The sequence below is a fragment of the Ostrea edulis genome, chromosome 1, assembly GCF_947568905.1.
Source record: "Ostrea edulis chromosome 1, xbOstEdul1.1, whole genome shotgun sequence".
NCBI classification, from domain to species: Eukaryota; Metazoa; Mollusca; class Bivalvia; order Ostreida; family Ostreidae; genus Ostrea; species Ostrea edulis.
In genome coordinates, this window is record NC_079164.1 from 13,812,961 (window position 1) to 13,837,412 (window position 24,452).

The 24,452-nt window shown below is 34.6% G+C and overlaps 2 protein-coding genes across 2 annotated transcripts; one reads left to right on the plus strand and one right to left on the minus strand.

Moving 5' to 3' along the window:
* LOC125661236 (transcription factor Maf-like) lies at positions 1–2,950 on the plus strand. Its single transcript, XM_048893176.2, has one exon. It carries the CDS (start codon positions 296–298, stop codon positions 1,271–1,273), a length of 978 nt encoding a protein of 325 aa, XP_048749133.1. The 5' UTR covers positions 1–295; the 3' UTR covers positions 1,274–2,950.
* On the minus strand, positions 2,261–24,432 carry LOC125661227 (WW domain-containing oxidoreductase-like). The gene is made up of 8 exons (XM_048893164.2): positions 24,330–24,432; positions 21,123–21,187; positions 13,761–13,818; positions 12,497–12,675; positions 11,336–11,531; positions 7,940–8,125; positions 6,960–7,218; positions 2,261–5,365 (listed from the first exon to the last, which is right to left on the minus strand). The coding sequence occupies exons 1-8, from the start codon at positions 24,422–24,424 to the stop codon at positions 5,180–5,182; spliced, it is 1,224 nt and encodes a 407-aa protein (XP_048749121.2). The 5' UTR covers positions 24,425–24,432; the 3' UTR covers positions 2,261–5,179.
* Positions 24,433–24,452: the final 20 nt, after the last annotated feature.

Below are 24,452 nucleotides of genomic sequence, written 5' to 3' on the forward strand. Positions count from 1 at the left end.
ATAAAGAGATGGGATTCCCCGGCGGCCTCGTTGTTGCTCGCTCCTTCCGTCAGTCAGGTCGTATGGTGGTTGTGCCCTTGGACCACCGTCGATTTTTCTCTGAGCGGAACGAAACAAAGATACTTGTGCCTATTTGGAATAAATAATCCGAAAATTGAACATCTCAGTTATCAAAATACCGGAAAAATACGACGAAACACAACCATTTTGTGACTGAATTTTGCTCGCAATCGGTGACCTAGTTCCGCTAAAATCGAGTCGACTTACACGAGGAGCCGGCCAGCTGATTTCCAATATGGAGGCCGACCAACATTTAGCAAACGACTACATTTCAGAGTTCGATCTCGACCAGTTACTTGATCATCCAGGAATAAAGAAGGAAATAGACAACAAATTTACCGATTGTTGTAGATCTACAGTGAATCCCCCCGTCCCCGCTGCTGCGAAAATAACCAGGCAGACCGCGCCTGCACCCACTGGACATAGTGTGCCCCCGTCGCCAAGTTACACGGAAAGTGTACCCCCCAGTCCGACAGATAATGAGCAGCTGATGGAAGATATAAGCTGGCTAACTCAAAGTGTAACTGGCTTTGACTCGGCTTCCGACACTTCCAGTAACCAAAGCGACGTGGACATGCTCATATCATCCAGTCCCGAGTTTGTGAAAAATTTCAGCAAATATTTGGTGTCCGGAGACGAGGCAGGGAAGGGGGATTTACAGTGCACCCCGCCCATACAAGTGCGGGAGGGAAATGCAAAATTCACGCGCTCTCTTAGTACCGCAAGCACCGACAGCGACTTCAGTTCTGTGTCGTCAAATATGGCGGTCGAAGACAAAGTGGCGATGAAAATAAAGACAAATTTAAAAGCACCGAGACGGAGTAACTTCAGCAAAAAGAACGAGGCTTTGGAAGACGAGGAGTTAGTTATGCTCCCTGTGCGAGAGCTCAACCGTCGTCTGCAGGGAATGTCAAAGGAGGAAGTGCAAAAACTCAAACAAAAACGCCGGACATTAAAAAATCGTGGCTACGCGCAAAACTGCAGATCAAAAAGAATGCAACAACGCAACGTGCTAGAGAAAACAAACAAGTCTCTCGAGCAACAAGTGCAGCAACTACAACGGCAGCTCAGCTTGCTGACCCGGGAGAAGGAATTTTATAAGCAGCAGTGCGAACTTCTCGGGGCCCGCTGTAGCCTCGTTACGCAGGCAAGAAAGCGTGACGGTTCCCTCACGGACGGTTCTGTATCCAGCTACCCTAGTTCCCCAGAGTGAAAATATCACCATGGTCACCTATAAACCCAACAACAGTGAATTTCTTTCAACGTTTCTGTTCACAGCTGGGTTTGTGTTAATTTATTACTTGAAATTTTTTCATATCCTCAACAAGGAAAAATGGAACTCATGTAAATATTAAAAAAGTGTCCCAGCGCTGTATATTTAGTTCTCACCCAACTCATACTCTGTGTTATTATAAACATGTGTAGATATATCAGCTGTTGATCATTTGTTGTTTATGTTTTTACAGTTCATCAACTTATGATAATACAAAGTATTGTACAAGATGTTAATCTGTGCTTACTTAAGCATCTGTTACTTGTTAGAAATGTTGTTTAAAAAAAAAATCTTGTTGTTGACTGGGGATAGAATTTCATCATCTGCTTTCCTTGATATTAAGAAATCTGTTTTATCAGTTTTGATGTTGACCTACTCTCCTCTCTGATGTTATTTTGTTAGAGAAGAATGTTAGCTTGAAAATTGTTCTCAACTTGTGCCATGCTTCCTGAAGAAATGATGAATGGTTTAAAACTGGGTAATCTCCACACACAAAAATGAGATGTCTTGAGCAAGCAATAGCTGGGAACAATTTTTTGGTACAGCATTCACTTTTAGAGTACCCACTGCAAGGGCAAACATAAACCAGTGTGGTTACCTATACTACGGATCTGTGATAGTGGAAGTGAGGGGTCGTATCAAAGCACGGATTTTTTAAGACTTTTTAAATATTTTGAGTCCCTGTTTTGGGAAAGGACATTGTGAGCGAGATCTGGAATTTTACTGGTATTATCAGGAGATGACATTTATATGATAGAACTGTGTGTTTGCCCAGTATACTTGAATATATAGGGCTTACTTTGAAAACTGAAGCAAATCAGAGAAAAAAGTTCCCATTTAGGCATTGTCAGCTTTACATTTAAATTGAGATGTATAAATGTTTGTTTCTCTTAGAAAATGTGTGAATGTATGAACGAGTTGCGTGTGTGAATATGTAACAATTTAAAATTTGACAAAAAAAAATACAAAGAGCATCAACAAAAAAATTATAAAAATGTTTAAAATGTGAAAAAATATATTTGAAAAATGCTGGCATTTTATAAATCCAGTACCAAAAAAAAACAGCAAAATGTAAGGAAAAAAAAAAAAAATTAGCCCACGAATGTGTATTGAAACTGTAAATATTGCCTTTCAAGCTTGCTTATTCATCAGTTTGAATTTTTCTAAAGAATTGATGTTAAAGTGACCAGAAAAGGCAGGAATGAAGTACTATACTGAGAACAGTCTGGGCAATATGGATCAGACGGACACGGACCGATTTTATTTACTGGACATGACATTAAAAAGCGATTTGTATGTAAAGTTAATATTCTTTGCATCACAGATTTGTAATATTGTATCTTGGAATGTAAAGCAGGAAGTCGCGTGCACCCTTTAATGAGTGGCAACTTGTTGGTATGGTTGTCATCTAGGGGGACTGTTCATTGGAGAAGGCACCAATAGTGCAAAGGAATATGAGAATGTTATTGCAAAAATTCTTGTTGAGCCTGTTTTTTGTTTTTTTTTAAGTGAACAAAGTGCTTTTGAGGTGGATCAAACTTTCTGCTTTACATTTTTAATGTTATCATGTTTGACTTGTAAGCCTGCTGGTGCAAGTAAATAAATGCATGAAATTATTCTTTTTATTTCTCTTTTCTTAACCAAGGACAAAAGTAGATTTCTCTATATACAGGTACTTCTGTTTGGTAACCGAAGTGTAGATTTAGAAACGTAAGAGTAGATTGAACTGGCCAGGATTTCAAACCCGTTACCTCGGCGTTGGGGTTAATATTCTCTTCAGACCGTACAGACAGTGTCAGATATTGCTTAGAGGACAGAGTTTTCGTCAATTTCCAAGGATGATAGATCATCACAAAGCTTTGTTAAGTGTGGGCAACATATGAATACTGCACTTGTGAATGTGGTCTGAAAACTACCAAAATTTCCTGGTGTGTGTGTCTGGCTGATGTAAAACAGAAAAATAATACTATACCTGCACAAGGCAGTGAAAGAAACAGTCATGCACCAGTGCATTTGATTTTGGGCAAGACTTGCAGGTGATTTATAAAACACAAAGTTCATTGTCAATAATCTTTATTGATGTATCATTTTCAAGTTACGTTTATAAATGATCATTATACAGGCAAACTTGTACGTCAGCAAAACTCTTCCCAGCATTCCTGTAGTTCAACTTGAGTAAATTTAACCACAGCTACCACGATCTTATTCAATTCTATGTGAGTAGATTTAAAAATCTATGCCCTGACTTGGAACATGTAGCCAGCACTATCTCTATATTTTGTACATAATTCTGCCTAGATTGCTTTTAATGTTTTATCACAGACAACATGGTCAATCAATATATCGAGGATTTCAAGTGGTTAAAATCCACTTCTTGAACCTTTACTTTAAAATGTTAATGAATAATATTTACACATACAAATAGAAAATCAAAAACAGACTTGTTGTGCCTGTACAGTCTTCTAGAAAATTCAGTGATCACTCGACATCAAATGTCGGAATGATTACCATATTTTGAGGAGAAACCTCTTCGTTTTTAAACTGGCTTCACTAACCAGAATTGTTTTTCAAAGAGTTTTAATGTATGAAGGGATTTTAATAACCTATATATTTTGCAGGAAATCTGTCATATTCACTCTCAATAAAATATATTCTAGAGGCAACGTCCTACTACTCAACCCCCCACCTACCCCACCCCAGATTTATAATCTGTCTGATGATTTATTAAGATAATACTACTGGACGACTCTAGGACTGCTTTAATCTGTTTGTGTGGTGATTTATTAAGAGAATACTATGGACCACACTAGGACCGCGAGTTTTCTCACTCTGACATTGCTGAGGGATTATCTCGTGGATTACTGGTGAATAATGAGTATTGATGGCAATCTGCTTCCTCTACAAAACGAATGCTGCATGCCCAGTTCTTCTGGTCTAGTGCTTTCTGTAGCACTCCTCAATCAACATGAGATAAGATAATCTTTCTTTAAGGCTGGTATATAATAAAACAAGCTAGTCTGCTGAGCTTTTGACCTACATTATATTCCCATCACATTAATAAGGATTCCATAGAATTGGACAATTCCTATTTCTATCATCCAGTGCAGTCTTTAATATTATCTTACTGAGGTTCTCATCATCCAGTGCAGTCTTTAATATTTTCTTACTGAGGTTCTCATCATCCAGTGCAGTCTTTAATATTTTCTTACTGAGGTTCTCATCATCCAGTGCAGTCTTTAATATTATCTTACTGAGGTTCTCATCATCCAGTGCAGTCTTTAATATTCTCTTACTGAGGTTCTCTATCATCCAGTGCAGTCTTTAATATTATCTTACTGAGGTTCTCATCATCCAGTGCAGTCTTTAATATTTTCTTACTGAGGTTCTCATCATCCAGTGCAGTCTTTAATATTTTCTTACTGAGGTTCTCATCATCCAGTGCAGTCTTTAATATTTTCTTACTGAGGTTGCACAGCTATTGCACACACTCTTATCCAATACAGTCTCTAACATTATCTCATTGATTCCACAGCTATAGGGATAATTCATCCCTATTTCTCTATTATTCAATGCAGTCTAAAATTTTCTCAATGAGGTTCCATTAGATACTTGTTGAGTTGATTCATTCATCCCTATTTTCCTCTTATTCAATGTAGTCGAACATTCTCTCACTGAGGTAAGCCATCTATTGAGATCATTCATCCTTATTCTCTCTATCCAGTACAGTTTCTAACATTCTCTCCCTGAGGTTCCACAGCTCTATAAATAATTCATCCCTATTCTCTCTATCCAGTGCAGTATAACATTTTCTCACTGAGGTTCCACAGCTCTAGAGATGATTCATTCCTATTTCTCTCTATCCAGTGCAGTCTGTAACATTTTCTCACTGAGGTTCCACAGCCTAAGGGCCAGCTCCTCGTCATGACCAGCTTTGGAGGGTTCACAACGACAGCAGTTGTTGAAGTACAACCCCCCTACTCCATCTAACTGAGAGGAGGCAGCACAGAAGATGGAAGTGGCTGCACCTTGTTGCTGGAATAAAAAGAAAACCATCTTAATTCTAATTTCACAAAAAGAAAATTCCATTGTATGTGATCTTGGAGACCTTATTCCATGCATATGTACTTGTCCTCATTCTGATTAAAATTAGATCCTCGATCCGCTCCTCTTTCTTCATCTTGTCACTACACTCTTGTAGCGACAAGAAAAGAAAAAAGATGAAGAAAAAGAAACGGATCGAGGATCTGATTTTAATCAGATTGTACTTGTCCTGACCTCAACTTTGCAAAAGCTTGTTCACTTGTCAGTCTGTCAGAGAAACACTAACCTGGCCATATATGTATTGCAAACACACATTTTGTATCATCTGTGTAGTCTAATGACACTGAAGAGTTACTCTGTCGTCTGTCTGTCTGTTGTGTATAAATACCACGAATAATGACACAGAAAAAGGTTACTGCAGTCTGTCTGTCGTGTATAAATACCACGAATAATGATGTCATCCTGGGTGACACATGTTCCTTGGAATGGTCATTTTAAATCATGCTTCATATTTGGCACATCTATTATCTATGATTGAGATGTCTCTGTAGGAATGAAATATTTCAACATTCTCCAAGGGAAATTCAACTTCAAAACAACGATCTACCCTTTAAATATGATTGGTAACAAAGTGAACCAATGAAATGCCCATCTATGAGAATTTGCATGTTTTAAATGTATTAAATGAAATATTGATATGCTGTTTTAATCTATCTAATTGTGATAATCATAAAGTAATATAAAACCAAAGGGTCTATTATATACAGTAAAAATGGTTAAAGTGAATCTTCAGGGCCAGCAAATAAGATTCGTTATAACCGACCTTCATTATATCCAATACAACTTTTGCTACTAACCTCTCGTAGGGGAATAGATATCACTTCACAATAAGTGTGAATTTGTTACAAGTGAATTCCTTATACGTGTGTTCGTTAAAAGCATGTTTTACTGTACCTGAAAAATCTATTTTCTAAACAGAAATAATAAAACTTTATTTCAGGAATACATGTAAATGTCTAATTTATTTTTATTATTTAGTATAAGAACATTTAACAGAAATTATCCCATATGTCAATTATTTTTATATCCCACATTATACAAATAACCTTGAGATTTATTCCTTATACAGTTGAACTTCAGTATCTCAAAGTCATTCAAAAGTCTCAACCACTTATTTTTTAAGCATTTTACACCCTCGATATCCCAAATCTTGGATATCTCGAAGTTTTCTCTCGATCCCATCAATTTCGTGATAATGAGGTTTGATTTGTAATTCAACTTGGTCTTTCAATAAATATATAAAATTGTGTCAAGTAATAAGGTCATTGTATCGAGAAATAAGTACTATGAAACAGCAGCTTTATTATTAACAGAAAACTGAAAAATGTTATTAATAATCAATAAAGCATTTTAATCTTTTACACTTAATTTCCATATGCCCATTTTTTCCCCCAAAAGACGTCCAATATTCCCATTGAAGACTTCCTTATATTCTACGCTAGAATCTCCAGACATGCATCTGCTTTATCCCGCGAATTTAACATTTTAACGATACAATAACTGTCTTATGTGGCATTACACTCACCAAAGACTTCGTAAAAGGTCTGGCAAGTAGAAATATTAATTTGTACAAAAACCAGTTTCTAGACAGACTGGTGTACATGACAGATCCAGGGTGCAGGGAGTTACAGTGGACACCCTTATCTGACAGCAGTTTGTTCAGGTGTAGGGAGAAGAGGACGTTGCACAGTTTAGAGTCGTTGTAGGACTGCAGATCCTTGTACTTATTCCGTCCGGGAGACAACTTGTCCTCGCTGATATTGTGGAGTGAAATATCACTAAACCTGTGGAGAAGCATTCTAGCAATATTAGTAATACACTTGAAATTTGGTATCTTGAACACCGATATCTCAAATACCATGGATATGTCGAAGTGATTTAAAAGTCCCTATTACTTATTCTTTTAAGTATTTTACCCTTATTATTTCGAATCCTCAGATATCTCAAAGTTTTTTCTTGGTCCCATTGAATTCGAGATAATGAGGTTTGACTGTATTAATTCAATGTAAAACGAGAAATACCATCGTAAAATAAATAAAATGACAAGGTGAAACAGTTATAGGACTGTAACCATTTGTTCACTACTGTCCCCTGTCTTACAGTGTACAGTAAAACCTGTACATGTATGGTTCTGTGTATACCCTGGCCATAATGACTATAGTTTCAACAAATATAAATCCAAATATCACTGTAGATCACTTTTATTTTGCGAAACATGAATTTTGTGTGAATACAATGATGTACTTATTCAAGAGACATAATTTTCACCAATCGTTATTCATTGCTGAAGTGCCTTTTACACATAAGAGTTTATTTGTGAGCACTAAATTTTCACGAATGACTAGTTTTGTAAAAATTATGCATAAACAATTTTCTTGCAAATAAAACGATTTACAGTATAAAGATGCTTGCAGGATTAATTGACAAACTGGTAGTTAGATCCAGTCTACAAATGACCATATCACTCGGTTACACCCTAAAGTTACGGTTAAAGGTTCCATGTACCTGTGAGATTCGGAGGACACTATGACCACTCTTGAAGGCGAAGAGGCTGCAAGCACCTCCCACAGAAGTTTGGTTAGGTAAAACTGGGCCAGATGATTGACTTGAAAGGTCATCTCGAGGTCATCCTCCGTTTTTGTGTAAGCCAAACCAAACACTCCAGCATTCAATATCAGCATGTGAAGGGGCCTTCAATGAGTCATTGTAGAAGATTAATTTTCAATGTAACAAGATAGATTACAATTATAGAATACAATAATCAATCAATGATGAAATTGTCACAGAAACAGCAAATTGCAGATAACACAATAAAACAAGACCAATACTGCATTCAGTGTGAATTTATATTTTAGAGACACCCCCATTCATACACATGGCATTTAAAGAAGTAGGTAGTTTCTAATGTCATTTGACCCAAAATATCGATGATTTCACTTGGAGCTCAAACCCTGGCATTCAAATAAAGAATAGATTAGCAAACCCAAAATCCGCTCAGTTTGATCAGCAAAATGATTTGTGTCATATGACGAGAGCTTGAAGTTGGCATAAATTGCAAAAATGCCATTTTCAATGAAAATATCCACAAATTCAGGTGGTATTTCTTTCAGAAAACATACAGCGCATGCATCGAGCAAATTCATATTCAAGTATGTTTTTCATCTTAAAATAATACACAATATATATCATTTTCGTTTTGCTCGACAAATGCGCACATCTTTTCCTGAGCAATAATCTGTATGACATTTGACAGTTTTCAGGCTTATTTTGGAAAAAAGGCGGGAAATGTCTTATTCATGATGTCATAATGCTATCCAATTAGGAATATCATTCTGATTTTGTTGACATAGTATACCTGGCACATAGTTTACTTTCTTAAAACACAGATGCAAGAAATACACATATCAATTTTATAAATTAGATATATGATATAAATTTATCTTCTGGTAGGTTACTTGAGGAGGACAATTTTTGTGGATTGTCAAGATTTTAAAAATTTGGTGGATATGTTTTCCATGCATTGGAACATCACAGAAAATATGTATTTGCTGTGATTTGAAATCCTGGTAATAGGGTATCCATGAACTCCACAAAAATTGAGCCTCGACCAACAAAATCTACCAATTCCATAGTAAGGGTTATCGTAAAAGTTAATGTCTCCAGAATTGCCAAGACTCTGAACAGGACTACAGAATTGTAAATGGTTTGTCTGATATCACACGGCATGCTCAAACACATCAGCGTTTTTATTGTTTAGTTTGAACTACATAATTCTTATTTATTATGTACAATTTTTCATGTATGATTTTTATGTATGATATATGTATGTCTAGATTTTTTATTCATTTGTAGGTAACACAATTTTTTTTTAAAAATAAAGGTTTAGGTTGTTTGTAATGGGGTGGGTGGGTATATTGGGCTATATTGGGGTGGGGGTTATATAGAGCATATGAGAGGTGGTTATAGAGTATATTAGTTAGTATGATCTAACTGTGTCTCAGAACCAGGTCCATAGGACATTATCATTTCAACAATAGAACATGCTATCTAAAAGTATATGAGCAATGGAATCAAATGTCAAGTTACAAGGTTTACTCTTGATAAAATACCGGTACATGTAATATATATGTAGATATATAAAAATAAAAATCTGCATGAAAATTGATGCATTATTTGACACAAATATGGTGAACTTTAAGGCCATCCTTATAAAAAAAATAGCTGATTTGCTGAAACACAACCAATTTATCCAACTCTGTCCTCATCAATTTGTTTATGCTCTGCTTTGGTTTTTTTTGGTTTTTTTTTTTTTTTGGTTTTTTTTTTACAGCCAATATTGCACAGCTAAAAAAGTGGCATAGAAAGTTATGATGGATGATGGCGTCTTCTCAGTTACCATTCAGTGAATTTAATGCTTAGTATACCTGTTCTCTAAAGAAAATTATGAAAAATAATTTGAATGTGTGATTTTAATCTACCTACCTACTCATTACTGAAAGGATGAGTAATCAACAATTTTTAAGGTTGGCCTTCAGTAAAAATAATTATTAAACCACTTCCCTGTACACAAGCATCATATCTAACAATGAACATTTATTTCTGTATACACAACATGAATTAAATGAATATGGCAACCTCTGCCTACACGTAAAATATCTTCACATAATAATTATCCAGAATTATATGGCCAAGAGCCATGAAAAAACTTAGTTGGCCTGTGTTAAATCTTTGGTGAATTCAATGTCTGTCTCATATAAATGCTTCATTTCCTATTATATAAGCCACCAAAATTTTAAAAGAAATCCCAAATGGACATAACTTTTAAAATTGGCTATTTCAAATTTTAAAGAAATCTGTGTGCTCTGGGTCATGAAATTGTTTAATTTTCCATTATTTATTATATCATTTCCAGACAGTGGTTTTTTTTTTCAAGTGATCACACGTGTCAATGTGCTCTTTCACTCTGATACCGCAGTAAAGTCATCTGAACTCTTTTAAAAGTTGGAGAAAAACCATTATCATGATTTACAAGCTTGCAAGTAACAAATACATTTCATTTTTGAAAACACATGAGGGTATAAACTGCAATGCTTAAAGCCGGCATATTAGTACTTCATTAAGTGTGCTAACACTATGAAATGTACACTAGCCACCATAAATAAGTATACTTATAAGCTTTTTACACATTCTGACATGAAATATGTTCATCATAATGAAAAAGGGCTGAATTCACTGGGTATAACTTTCAATTTACCTCAAAAAAATAATCAGTTAAGGGTACAATTTCAATATATGTGTGAAACAATAATGGACATTCAATCCTTTTGGCATAGTCTGTTAAATATTGTGATATTGATTTATTTTTAAAGGTGAAAAATCAAAGGATCTTATATAAGTAAACATCAAATACACAATATGTATCAGTTTGAAACGGTTTCAATTTAAGGTTTGCATAATATCTCTTTTTAGATTCTAATATAAAAAAAAACGATATTAAAAGTTAATAGCCTAACGTCATCTATTTATATGTAAGAGTTATGTGATCTGTATCTATGATGTAACACACCTTTTTTTTATGGTGGACAGTGTATAAACATTTTGTATTTACATTTTACTTTCGTATCTGTCAGAATTAATTCCCAGCCATTGAAATATATGTACTCATTTATCAAGATTCATACATGCATTGTTACAAATGCAACACATTTATGAAGAAATGGCTATTACTACAATTTGTAGATATCAAAGGCAAAAACATGAAAATCTAAATATACATATCTATTACCATGTCAATTTCTTTGTTAGGGATACCCCCCCCCCCCAAGATTCTATCAGTGCATGTTGGAAAATACCCCCCCCCCCTTCCAATCTCTACATATCTAGTGTTTGTTGTATGTTTACCATTTTTTGGATCTATATTCCTCAGCAAACATTCGAACACTTTTTAAAGAAGCTAGGTCCAAATGCATGACCTCTAATTTTGCAGATGGTCTCTCCTCTAGAATGACCTTGACACATTTGTTGGCAGCCTCCAGATTCCGACAGGCCAGAATTACTGTAGCACCAAAGTAAGCCAAAGTTCTAGCAGTTTCATATCCTAAAACAAACAAAAAAATAGTCTGTAAGGCATCCCATTTAAAATTCGATAGTAATATCTGTACTGTTAAGCACAGATTAGATTAACATACTGTTTGTTTCCATCCATATTTTGTCCCAAGTCCTGGCTAGATACCAGACCACCCACCCACCCTATTTACTTTCAATTTTAAAAGCAATGTGCTCCTATCTCAGACATTTATTTATCTGATTTTTGGAAGTCAATATCACTTCAGTTTTAAGATGATACTGTAAATTCCTTACGTAAAGTCTTTATTTCTATCAACATGTTTCAACAGACTTATCTGCTGACATCATTTTCACAAATGTTTCATTCAATTGTAACACTACCTATAACAAACAATATTATGCACTTTTGTTTTCATAACAAAATAATCTCTAGATATTTTGCAAAAATGAAATCGTTTGTAGTCAAAACATTTATGCCTTTAGTCCTGTTTTACATAAAAATATTCTCATTTCTAGTTAAAGATAGATTCATTTCATTTTTAATATTGCTCTAGATATGTTCCCAGGATCATTACAAGGGGGAGATAAAAGTCCTCATTTGTGATGATATAGGGGGGAGATAAAAGTCCTCATTTGATATGACATATGGGGGGGGGGGGGGGGGGGGGGGGGGGGGAGAGATAAAAGTCCTCATTTGTGATGATATGGAGGGGGGGGGGGGGGGGGCAGTAAAAGTCCTCATTTGTGATGATATAGGTATGAATTGATTCTTTTCCAGGTGATTGCATGTGTTTATTATTCATATACTCTTTCTCCTTTCATAAAATTTACTTATTGATGATACATGTACATTCTGCATATCTTTTTTCATAGTCAACTGGGTGATTCTCCATCCATCCATCTTAATTCATCATAAATGAAAAAAAAAACTTCCTTTAGGATTATAAATTTAAAGTTACTTATTTTACAACAACAACAAAAAAAATCAATAAGAACCAATGCCACTGTTTGCTCCGGTCACAATTGCGTATTTCCCTGAGAGGTCTCTTCCCTGGAGTACTTGTATGGCAGTACTGTTGCCATCAAACTTCTGCTTAAAATCCATCGGTGTTTTCTTCTCATCCTCTGCGAATGCTAGTCTTGGATCTGTGTAGGTAGTCTTTCTGTTGATGTGGCTGAAACATAACACAGTCAGTCTCAAACCATGATGAATTCAAGTACACACACAATATTGCTACAGTTGAATTATTTTGCAATGTCTTGGTGGGGAGAGAGCTTAGGTCTAAAGACAAAGCAGCATTTACCTTGACCTTTAAGATGACGAAATTACAAAGACTCTCCAAGTGTTGAATAATTTAAAAGTTAACCGGCAACAACAACAACAACATGGGTTAAAGTTCTCTACTGACAGACCAAAAGCAATATACTCCCAATTTCCAGTCTTAAGGGCAATGAAGTTTCTTAATCTTGGCCATTGTTGGTCAAACAAATCTATTTGACTCTGACGTTTGCAATGACTACATGTTATAGCTAGTAAGAAAACAAAACTAATGGACTATTGAGGTTTACCAAATATGAAATGTTTTGTAAACATGACTCTGACAACCTGGTATACATCTCAGTTGGATTTATTTTCAATTCTTATATTACATTATATAAAAGATTGTACAAAATCTAAAACTTCAATGACTGCTTTGTGATCTTCAACTACCGGGAGTATACCATGTCTTTGTTCTAAATGTATTGAGGACACTTACTACAAACAAAAACATTAGATGCACCGAATGATGTATATATTTGTTTTCACTTATTCTGGTTGTAATTATAGTACAACTATTAAATTCCTAAAATAATACTAGGAACTTATATATTTTCTATGATGTTCAAAACTTGTGTTATGTTCTCCTCCCGATATAACTCGATCTATACAAAGTTTTCCCACTGTTTTGGATAAATTCAGAAATCGTGGTCAAAAATTAAATTCTATGCAGTGAAAGTTCATTTTACTTGTATATATCCATTTCCATCATTTTGGAAAATAGGTTTGTTTGTAGAAAGTGCTGGGCTTAAAGAGCCTGTCTTGATATTTTTATACATACTTTCAAACCTCTACACATGTATCTACATTTTACAAGATACCCTTAGAAAGCCAAGTTTCTAGTGTTACTGCCCGAGTGTTGATGATCAGGATCTGTGTTGACAGAAGCCAAAATAAGATTATTCCAAATAACAAGAATAAAGTACACATATGAATACTCACTCAACAAACACTATGACACCCTCATCATTTATTTGTTTTTCCCATCCATAAGGCAGATCTAAATAACAAAAGTTTGTAAAACATTAGACCAATTTTAGGTGGAATATTTCACAGCAAGAAGAGATTGATTGCCAGTCATATATCGGTGACCTACTCTCTGAATTATTGTAACTCTATACATATATCGGTGACCTACTCTCCGAATTGTTGTAACAGACATGCATTCTGAATTTTGTAACTGACATAATTAGAAGATGGAAATTTTAGATTACATTTTTCCACACAGAATTATGAAGCAGCTCAGACCAAGAGAGTATATCCTGTCTGTGCAAATGTCAACCACTAATCTAGGGATGTCACAGTTAATCTAGGGATGTTATAGTTAATCTAGGGATGTTATAGTTAATCTAGGGATGTTATAGTTAATCTAGAGATGTCACAATTAACATAGGGATGTTATAGTTAATCTATGGAAGTCACAGTTAACCTAGGGATGTTATAGTTATAAATCTAAGGAAGACTCAATTAATCTAAGGATGTCACAGTTAATCTAGGAATGTCATAGTTAATCTAGGGATTTTATAATTAATCTAAAGTTGTTAATGTTAATCTAAGGATGTTGTAGTTAATCTTGGGATGTCAAGTTAATTCAGGAATGGCACATTTAATCTATCGATGACACAGTCAATCTAGGGATGTCACAGTTAATCTAGGAAAGTGACAGTTAATCTAAGGATGTTACAGCTAATAAAAAGATGTTATAGTTAATCTAAGGATGCTATAGTTAATCTTGGGATGTCAAGTTAATTTAGGAATGTCGCAGTTAATCTAGGGATGTCACAATTAATCTAGGAATGCCACAGTTAATCTATAGGGATGTCACCAGTTAATCTATGGATGTCACAATCAATCTAGGGATGTCACCAGTTAATCTACGGATGACACAGTTAATCTAGGAATGTCACAGTTGATCATGGAATTAAATTTTCACTGTAACTTTTCAGATAGAATCTATAAGCTTCAAATTCATTACAAACAGAGAAATTTTTTTGAAAAATAAAGCCAACCAATGAGTGATACATTGGTTTTATAAGTCTGCGTAATTATAATCGTGATAGTCAATTCAAAATATTGCCTCATACTGTGTATGGTAAACTGGTCGTGGTGGCCCAGTGGTTAAGGTGCTCAGTTCGGGGGTCCCAGTGCGATTCTCAATCCTGGCACCTTGTCAAACATAGGATATCTAGCTTATGAAGTAACTCTTACTTAACCAAGCAACCGGCAGTAGAAGTAAGTCACAGGACCTTTTGATATGACCTTAAAATCAGAGGTCCTGTGTCCGTTTCGAATGATAAAGAACCATAACTGCTACAATCTTAAGCACTATGCATGGTCTACAGCTGGTGATGTCTCTATGTGAGTGAAAAAAAAATTCTCAAACGAGATGTAAAACAACGAATAAAAATGTTATTCTGAATAATAATTCTTTTCTTTATCACAACATAAGATTGTAGAATGCTACATTGTTTTTTAAAATACTTCAACTTACTTATTAATCAGTACTTATAACAAAATATCTGAGTCTCAAGCTTGCTTACTAATGCCAGTGTATTAAAATAATACATTGACTGATTTCTCCAGCTGAGAAAAATGCTCAAGCCATCCAGTCAGAAATCTACAGTTAAAACAATATTCACACTTCCTCAGGATATTTTCTAAAATTAAACCAAAAATTTACTTTTCGAGGACATATGCAACATTTCTGACATTTTCTATTTAAATTATTTTTACATTTCCGAATTCAATATGACAAGTTTTTGTGCGATTTCCATAATAGGCTTAATAAATCATATTGTACTAATACATGTATTACCATATACTTTGTAATGTAATAAAATAATGCAAAAAAATTATTACATATGTATATTGGCCTGAGTAACTCAATGATTAGATCACCTAACTACGAATTCAAAATCAAGAAAGGTCCCGGATTCCATCTCTGATTGTTCCAAAAATAATTTCACCCTTATAATAACTTTGTAATGTCCATATATAAGGAAAACTCTCGGTAATACATAAAATTTGACTTTACATTTTTACTTACAACAACTAGGAACTATTAACATATGCTCCCTCTAAAACAAGAATGGTAATGTACCCCAAGATTTTTTTGTAGAAACAAGATCAAATGCACATGAAATACAGCTAGGTATACGTGAAATGTCATGACAAATCAAATATCATTGAGAAATGTCACATATGTCCTTAGTACACAATCTTATGTTAACTGCCCCCACTCTTTATTCTTATAATTTGTATTTTTGCATTTGAATTTCGGTGATATAAATCAGAAAAGCTAAAATTATGTTAGGGAGTGAAGATTGGTCAATTACAGCTTTCTCACACAGCTGTTGACCAGGTCCATAACAAAGAGCTGGCTGTTTCTACCTACAAGACTTCAATTCTAGCTTAGTGGGCATTTAAACCTTCTTTTTAGTACACTTTAATGGAACTCTGAACACATGTTTACATAGCTTATTTACTAGGTAAACATAAATACTACATCTACATGCAGTTACATGTACAATGGAATACATCTGTAAAATATACCCCTACCCCCATCCCACCCCATCAGGATTATGTCATCTGTTATTCTTCCTATCTTTTTACTATATATATAATATATATATACCAATATTACTATAATGTAACTATACTATAGCTCATGGACAAATGTTTAAATACTTCTGATCCTGCATGGTCATAATCTTTGTGCGAGACTGACATTTAAACTCATGTGACTGATGCGAGACCGACATTTAAACTCATTGTGACTTATGTGACATTTAAACTCATGTGACTGATGTGACATTTAAACTCATGTGACTGATGTGAGACTGACATTTAAACTCATGTGACTGATGTGAGACTGACATTTAAACTCATGTGACTGATGCGAGACTGACATTTAAACTCATGTGACTGATGCGAGACTGACATTTAAACTCATGTGACTGATGTGAGACAGCCATGCAAGCTAGATTTTTCTGTCATCACTGCCATATGACATCATTGATTATGAAGTTACATATTCTTTCAATTATTCGTTACATGGTGGGAAAAAAAATTGTATCGTTTTCTTCAAATTTTGATTTGACATATATAGCTTTCTAGGAGACAGGCTTAATATTAGTTTTTGCATTAAGGATTTTGAAAAATTTGAATTTTCTTAAGGTAGCTCACTACACTAAAGCTTATACTCTGTATGACACCACGTCACAAGATGGCGATTTAAATGTTTTGTGAAATTATTTGTATCGATCGATGTGTTTGTCTAATCTCATTGTAGCTCATGCAGTGGTTAAAGCATTGGGCTGGTGAACCGCAAATCTCGAGTTCAAATCCCGCAGTCTTTTGTTAACATGGTGTTGAAATAATTTTTTTGAAAATCATGTTTTTATCCAAATTTGTATATTTTTTGCCTTTTTGGCATCATATATACTTATTGTATATCATCATATCTTTTACAATTAAATCAATTTGTACTGATTTAAGAAATTATGTCTGGGTGTAGTGAGCCACCTTAAAGCTCCTGAATTAATGCACTAAGCTGTGGATATAATGTGAGAAAAAATAATCATTATTCACTTGTGCGGGATTGTGAAATTACACCTCAGGAACAAGCCTCATGTGAATCTTGTCCTCTCGGTAAAATTTCCAAATCCATGCGCACTTGTTACAATCAATGATTCTATCGCAACTTTTATTTTTCCTATAGTCACCTTGGCCTCGATTCTGGATTACGGCAGACTATCTGGTTATAAATGTAAAGCTAAATGTTCTGAGGTAAGTATACTTACTACTATAAATATGTACGTCTATAAATAGTACATCTATAAATCCAATGCATTTTCAATTCATGAGCCTGAGAGTCCCACTTGACACAATGGACCCAGGGGCCATGAATTTCACACCTCCATCATATAAAACTAATGCACATAGATGTTCAAGAATAGAGAACATTTTGAAACATTTGGTTTGTTTTCATAATGCATAGAGTATGAGCCCCTGACCCAGGAGCCATGAATTTCACAACTCTAGTAGAGGCATTCATGCTCAGTATGATTACACACCCAGTTTTTATATCAAACGCCCTAAAGTAACGATTGTAGTATTTCTAGAGGGTTCAGCCCTACTCCTAGGACTCCAAAAGAACAAGAACTACTTTTTTGAAATGCTCCACCACAATTTCTTTTTAAAATAGGTCACGCAATTTCTGAAAAGAAGTAAAAAAAATTTTTTAAAGTTAAGGACAGACAATACACAATGACAGAAATAGGTCACCTGAACCTGACTTAAGTGACCTAAAAACTCTGCATGGTGCCAATTTGAAGTCTTGGACAATACACCTGATGAACATGGTTATAACACTAATTCTACTTCATCGCTGTCTTAAGTTCATGAGAGAGGGCCAGTCTATCTATAGCCTTAGTATATTATATGCTGCTGCCTTAGCCTCAGTGGCATTAAATTAATTTCACTGAATGAACAAAAGATTAATTCTATTACTTGGTTATTTTTCAGCGTGGCTACAGGCCATGATAACGTTTTTGAAGATATCCTACCGGGATTATACAATATTTTAGGATCTACAGATACTAGTTATGTAATTATGTAGCACTTGAAAAATTGCAATTAACGATGGACTGTGTCGGTGCTGCTATTATAAATAAAATGGGGGAAACTTTTGCTACCAGTACAGCAAAGCACACCTCATGAACCTCCTAAATATGTTTAAGGAAAGTTTTCAAATACAGAAAGGGTCGCCCCGATGATAGTTGTCTTGGGATGACAACGATGATGAAGATTATATTAAACGTTATTAAACACATCTAGTGGCAAGGGTTTAAAATCTTCCTAGATGGAAGACGACCCAGAAATTCAGTGTTTGAGATGACATTGAATTGTCAATTAATGGTAATGTTAAGGAAGTAATTTCTGATAAACTTGCTGGAATTACAAACAATGCTTTTTCCAAACGGTTATCACTTGATACAATTAAGAATAAAACGTCATGACACAAACACCCAAAGAATTGTGACAACAAGATTTATATCTGTCTGAGAAACAATGTTTATGTACCAACTTGAAGAAACAGTTGGAAGAAAATACAAAGACAGGCATTACAAAGAAAAGGGACTTGTATCTTATGGATGGCTACCTTTAGAAATTTGCAAGTAGCTGATGGTTTGCTGAAAAATCATGACAACAAATAAGATAATGAATTACGTAATCGTAAGTCACTCAATGAAGTAAAAAGGTTAGCAATGTGGCGAAAAATATCAGTCAAAAAATGGGAAAGATTTTGTTTGGAAGAACCAAAGTAACAAGGACTCTTGTGTCCAAACGAAATTCAAGAAAGTGTGGACAGTTTCCAGCACACAGAATGTTTAAGTGATGCAAGCCTGAAGATCAAACACAATCTACATTATCTGTAGCTCTGTAGCTCTCTGGGAAAATATTGGAAGAGACATGGTCTGTCCCAGTCCCAATATTTTCCTAAACTACAGACCTGCAGCTAGAGATACATGAAAATATTGTATTTGATTTATGATGATGAAAAATTGAACATTTTAATATGCAATTGCAAAAGATCAAGTATATGTAAGATTAATAGAAAAAACCTTTCTGAATGTCAAAAGAAGAAATATCACAGTATAGGAAGGTGGCACACATTTTAAAGATCAATGGACGAAGCTAATATTGAGTATAGTAAAGGGCATCAAACAATGGACGAAGCTAATATTGAGTATAGTAAAGGGCATCAAACAATGGACGAAGCTAATATTGAGTATAGTAAAGGCAGAATCACACATTTTAAAGATCAATGGACGAAGCTGATATTGAGTATAGTAAAGGGCATCAAACTTGAATTTATCTGTAAACCAGTGCAGTGCTACAATACAACAGTGTCACAAATCTGGACCTCCGTTTTTAAGGTCATATCCAAAAGACTTGTGATTCTAACTTCTAAATGACGAGCGTTTGAAGAAGGAGCAATCACTACTTATGTTTATGTCTTAGGTTTGACACAGCCATGGCACAAGTAGGGCTCGAACTTGTGACTTCCCTGTTACAAAGTGAACGCTCTACCACTGCAAGGATACTACACCTGTGGTACAGGATACTACACCTGTGGTACAGGATACTACACCTGTGTTGCAGGATACTACACCTGTGGTACAGGATACTACACCTGTGTTTCAGGATACTACACCTGTGGTACAGGATACTACACCTGTGGTACAGGATACTACACCTGTGGTACAGGATACTACACCTGTGGTACAGGATACTACACCTGTGTTGCACGATACTACACCTGTGGTACAGGATACTACACCTGTGTTTCAGGATACTACACCTGTGGTACAGGATACTACACCTGTGGTACAGGATACTACACCTGTGGTACAGGGTCTGATTAACTTCTAGGTCTGACAATGGGACCTATACTTGTTATTTAGTTCTTACTTTAGGTCCAATTCTTGAAGTTGTGTAAACTAACTCCTTAAAAAAAGATTTTTTAAAAAGAAGAGAACCTAACTACCTACCTGGATTTTTTTTTTTTTTTGCCTTGGTAACAGGAAACAAAAATGTATCTTATTTTGGCCTGTCACAAGTTATCATCAGCAGTATCAACAATTTTATTGGAATTCAAAACTTTATATGTTTAGAGAAATTAATGTGTGGTTGCAATTTAGATTAAAATTCCATTACAAAATGAAAGGGAAAAAAGATGTCTTCACCTCAAAAAAAAAAGAAGAAGAAATTGACCGACTGAGACAGTATATAAAGACACAAAAATTTTATTTGGTCCAATTTGGTCAAAAATGAAATACATGTATAAGAATATGGTTAAGATAAATATTATTTCATTGACATCCGACGTACAACATTAATTTTCTGGAATCTAAAAAAAAAAGGAAAGTTAATAAAATAATTTATCTTCTTTTTAGGGTGAGTTAAAGAATTTCAGGACAAGCAAAAGAATCTTAGAATGAGCAATTTTTTAAGTTGGGATAATCTGACCGAATAACAGGGGCAAGTGATATCAAAAAGAGGGGGTAGTTGGCTGTCTGACAATTTTGTAATGAATGACAAGAATGAGATTATTTCATACATGTACATGTAAAAAGGAAAAAAATGACTGGGGGCAAGAATTATTGTATCATAACTGTATCTGGGGGACTTGTCACATTTCCTAGACATCAAATATAGATAGATATTATACAACTCACTTCTACACCAAATTTCCTGTGGTCATACTGGATCTGACATTGTAACAAATCGAGTACTTACCGCCCTTAATCTGTTTCCTCTTTCCACTGCGAGGATGTTCCCATTGTGTTGCCTTAGTCTCATGACTGAAATTAGATTAATGAAGGTTTAGGTTTACTAAATTATGTATTTTCAGTTTCAGTACTGAATTTACCGCCATGTGATTGTTTCATAACAAGTGCTCAAGAAACGAACATGTGAACAAAATGGTGTGTGTGGGTGTGTTTAATTGTGGGTGTGTGTAACTGTGTGTGCGCTCCCCTTTACCTCCCTTTATCACATATAGATTGCATAGTTTAAAACAAAATGAAATGTGCCAAACACTAGAAACTATTTAGTTGTGTTCAGAATTGACTTGTAATTTGAAAAATCTGCTTTAATAAAAAATTTTACAAGTATATTTAACCTATGTAAACAATAACATGGCAAGAGCCTTGTTTACATAACAAAGAATGAGAGCTCTGTATCTCCCATATACCTCAACAACTGACATTCAAATTTTGGCTGACCATTAGAAATACAATTGTCATGTACTTTAGTTAAGCATTCTAAACATTAAAAAATGGAAAAATAAAATTTGAACATTTTCAGCTCAAATCGTGTCCATGCCCCTTTAAAACTTAGAACATCCTCTCCTATATGACAATTGATGACATAAGATAATGTTCAAGAAATGAAACACAAAGGTATCAAAGGTCAAGAAATGATTTACTTTCGCAAAACAATTATATAATCAATTATATCTGTGTAGATATATGTGTGTGTGTGTGTGTGTGTGTGTGTGTGTGTGTGTGTGTGTATATATATATATATATATATATATATATATATATATATATATATATATATATATACATACACACACACAATTGGTTAATACATGCATGTAATACATACAAAGTAATCGCTATGAAAATTCCATTCACTCGAAAACGACCAGATCTCTTTATAAATAACTGAACATAGGAAAATAATTTTTCATTTTCTGCGGTACTGATTGCATTATCTTCCCATAATAAACATGCATGTCTTTTATATGTAAATTATCCATTCTAAAAATAGCATTAAATAGGTCATTTCTTGGAGCGGTGTATTTTGCACATGAGCAAAAGAAATAGTAAGCATAATCTCTATTTTTAGTTCTAATAAATAAGTCGCTGTCAGAAGTGATGTTTTACGACATCTACACAATGTTAATGTGTGTAAAGTTATGTTTTTGATAAATAGATATAAATTGAATTCATTTTCATTTTAAACAAGATGTGTTTGTGAAACACAAATGCCCCCAATAATGGCCAATTCCAAAGATGGCCAAGGTCACAGGGACAAATATCTTGGTATCAGTAGAAAGATCTTGTCATAAGAAATTCTAATGTGCAATATGAAAGCTCTAATATTTACCATTTAGAAGTTATGACCAATGTCAATTTTTTAAAAGTATGTCAAATGCCAAGGTCAAAAGGTTTAGTACCCATGGAAAGGTGTTGTCACAAGGAATACTCACGCCAAATTGGACCATATAAATATGTTTACGGTGTGACCGTTGAGACGAGGGAAGACCCATAACATCTTACAACATGACTGTAGGCATTTCATTTAACGCAGGAAATATAACGCGGTCGATGTAAACAGTGCATTGTGACATCATCATTAGCTGCGATAGTTTTTTTTTCAAACCAAGCAATTATCCACAACAAAACATACGAAGGTATGGGAAAGTTTGTCTGGAATTTAAAATCATTTCTGGTACTTTCCAAACTATTTATTTGTTTTATCTACGGGGTTGTCAATTTAATTTTTTTGTTATAAAGAGAAGAGTTAACCCTCTTTGCTAATCTGACATTCCTCTGACTCTTACCCCGCTTTTATACCGAGCAAAGCTCAGATGGGCTGAAGGCCCGTCCGCGAAGCAAGGCTCTAAAGGTAACACGTATACGTAAAATAAAAAATGAGAAAATCTGCAAATAAATACAGATAATCTCTATATACGTTCACTGAAAATTTTGTGATCCATATGGGCGCCGCCATTATGCTTTGTTCATTAGTTGCTTTTACAGTTATTCGTGTTTTAATTTTGAATGCCAAAAATACAAGACTAACGTGCAATTTGTAATTCAAACACCCAGTTTGTTAAAAATGAATGGTATGATTATTATTCAGTCTTTAGCCAATTATCAAATAGAAAAACAGTAATATGACTAAACAGATGAACGAGTTCATGAGTTTCTTTAAATAAAAATATACAATATATTCACGCTTACTTTTTACCACTTTGAATTTATTGGTTAATTTTGTTTTGTTTTAACTGTTTTAAATTGCAAACGGGGTGTATTGTTTTTTATAATTGTTTGATTTGAAAGAGAAAAATGTCGAGGCTAAATGTGACGTCACAATGCATGATTTATGTCGGCTGGCGTTATATTCCCTGCTTTAAATGAATAGGTGGATCCTGTAGAACTGTTATCCTCGTATATTCCCCTTTAATATTTAGATGTTATTGGGCATTTAGTGCAAGGAAAATTTTATAAATAATATATATTTTGAAATGAATTATGGTTTATAATTGTTTGGTTTGAAAGATGAAGAAAAAAGTCGAGGCTACATCCGACGTTACTGTGCATGGTTTATGTCGGCTGGTGCTATATTCTCTGCGTTAAAGGAATAGGTGGATCCTCATATATATCCCCCTTTGATACTGGGCGTTTAGTGCAAGGGGAATTTCATAAATAATACATATTTTTAAATGAATTGTAATTTACCGTACTGAACAGAATTATGACTATCACTTGGAACACGCCAATGACCATATCATGCTTCACTCGGTCCAACGGTCACACCATATATATATTATTGTAATGTGTGAAAGAGATAACTCTGAAATGGTCATAAGCCGTAATAGCGACTCTCTCCCGCACACTCCACTGTAAGCGGAGGAATCTCGAATTACCTCTTTTCTTTCCTAAGATACAAAATCTTTTAGAATTTGCTAGAATGTTATCAAAAATTGGGGATGACTACATTATTGCAGTTATTACTATTTGAAGTATTTCTTGCATAAGTGCAAAATATTTTCATACAAGAGTAAGCCCCTCCCCCAATAATTAAAATTCCTCGTACAGACTACAGTATACAGGCACTTGTTGCTATCTAAGTAACGACTGCAAACTGACATGTTAGACAACTGCCACACATGCTACTTTTTTAAAATGAATATTTGGGAATACATACTTTGCATAATACACTTGTCCTTGCGCAGACACACGCTCTTCCCACCCTGGCGGGATCTCATCTTCGCTGTCCGTGTCAACTATAGGCGCGGCCATTTTGTTTAATATATAGTCACATGATCAA

Bases quoted from the DNA above. Each gene is read 5' to 3' on its own strand.
- LOC125661236 (XM_048893176.2), top strand. From the start codon at position 296: ATGGAGGCCGACCAACATTTAGCAAACGACTACATTTCAGAGTTCGAT.
- LOC125661227 (XM_048893164.2), bottom strand. From the start codon at position 24,424: ATGGCCGCGCCTATAGTTGACACGGACAGCGAAGATGAGATCCCGCCA. The intron at 13,819-21,122 runs GTAAGTACTCGA...TTTGTTATTTAG, and splicing joins GAGGAAACAGATTAAGGGCG to ATCTGCCTTATGGATGGGAA. The intron at 8,126-11,335 runs GTAAACATACAA...GACTCATTGAAG, and splicing joins GAATATAGATCCAAAAAATG to GCCCCTTCACATGCTGATAT.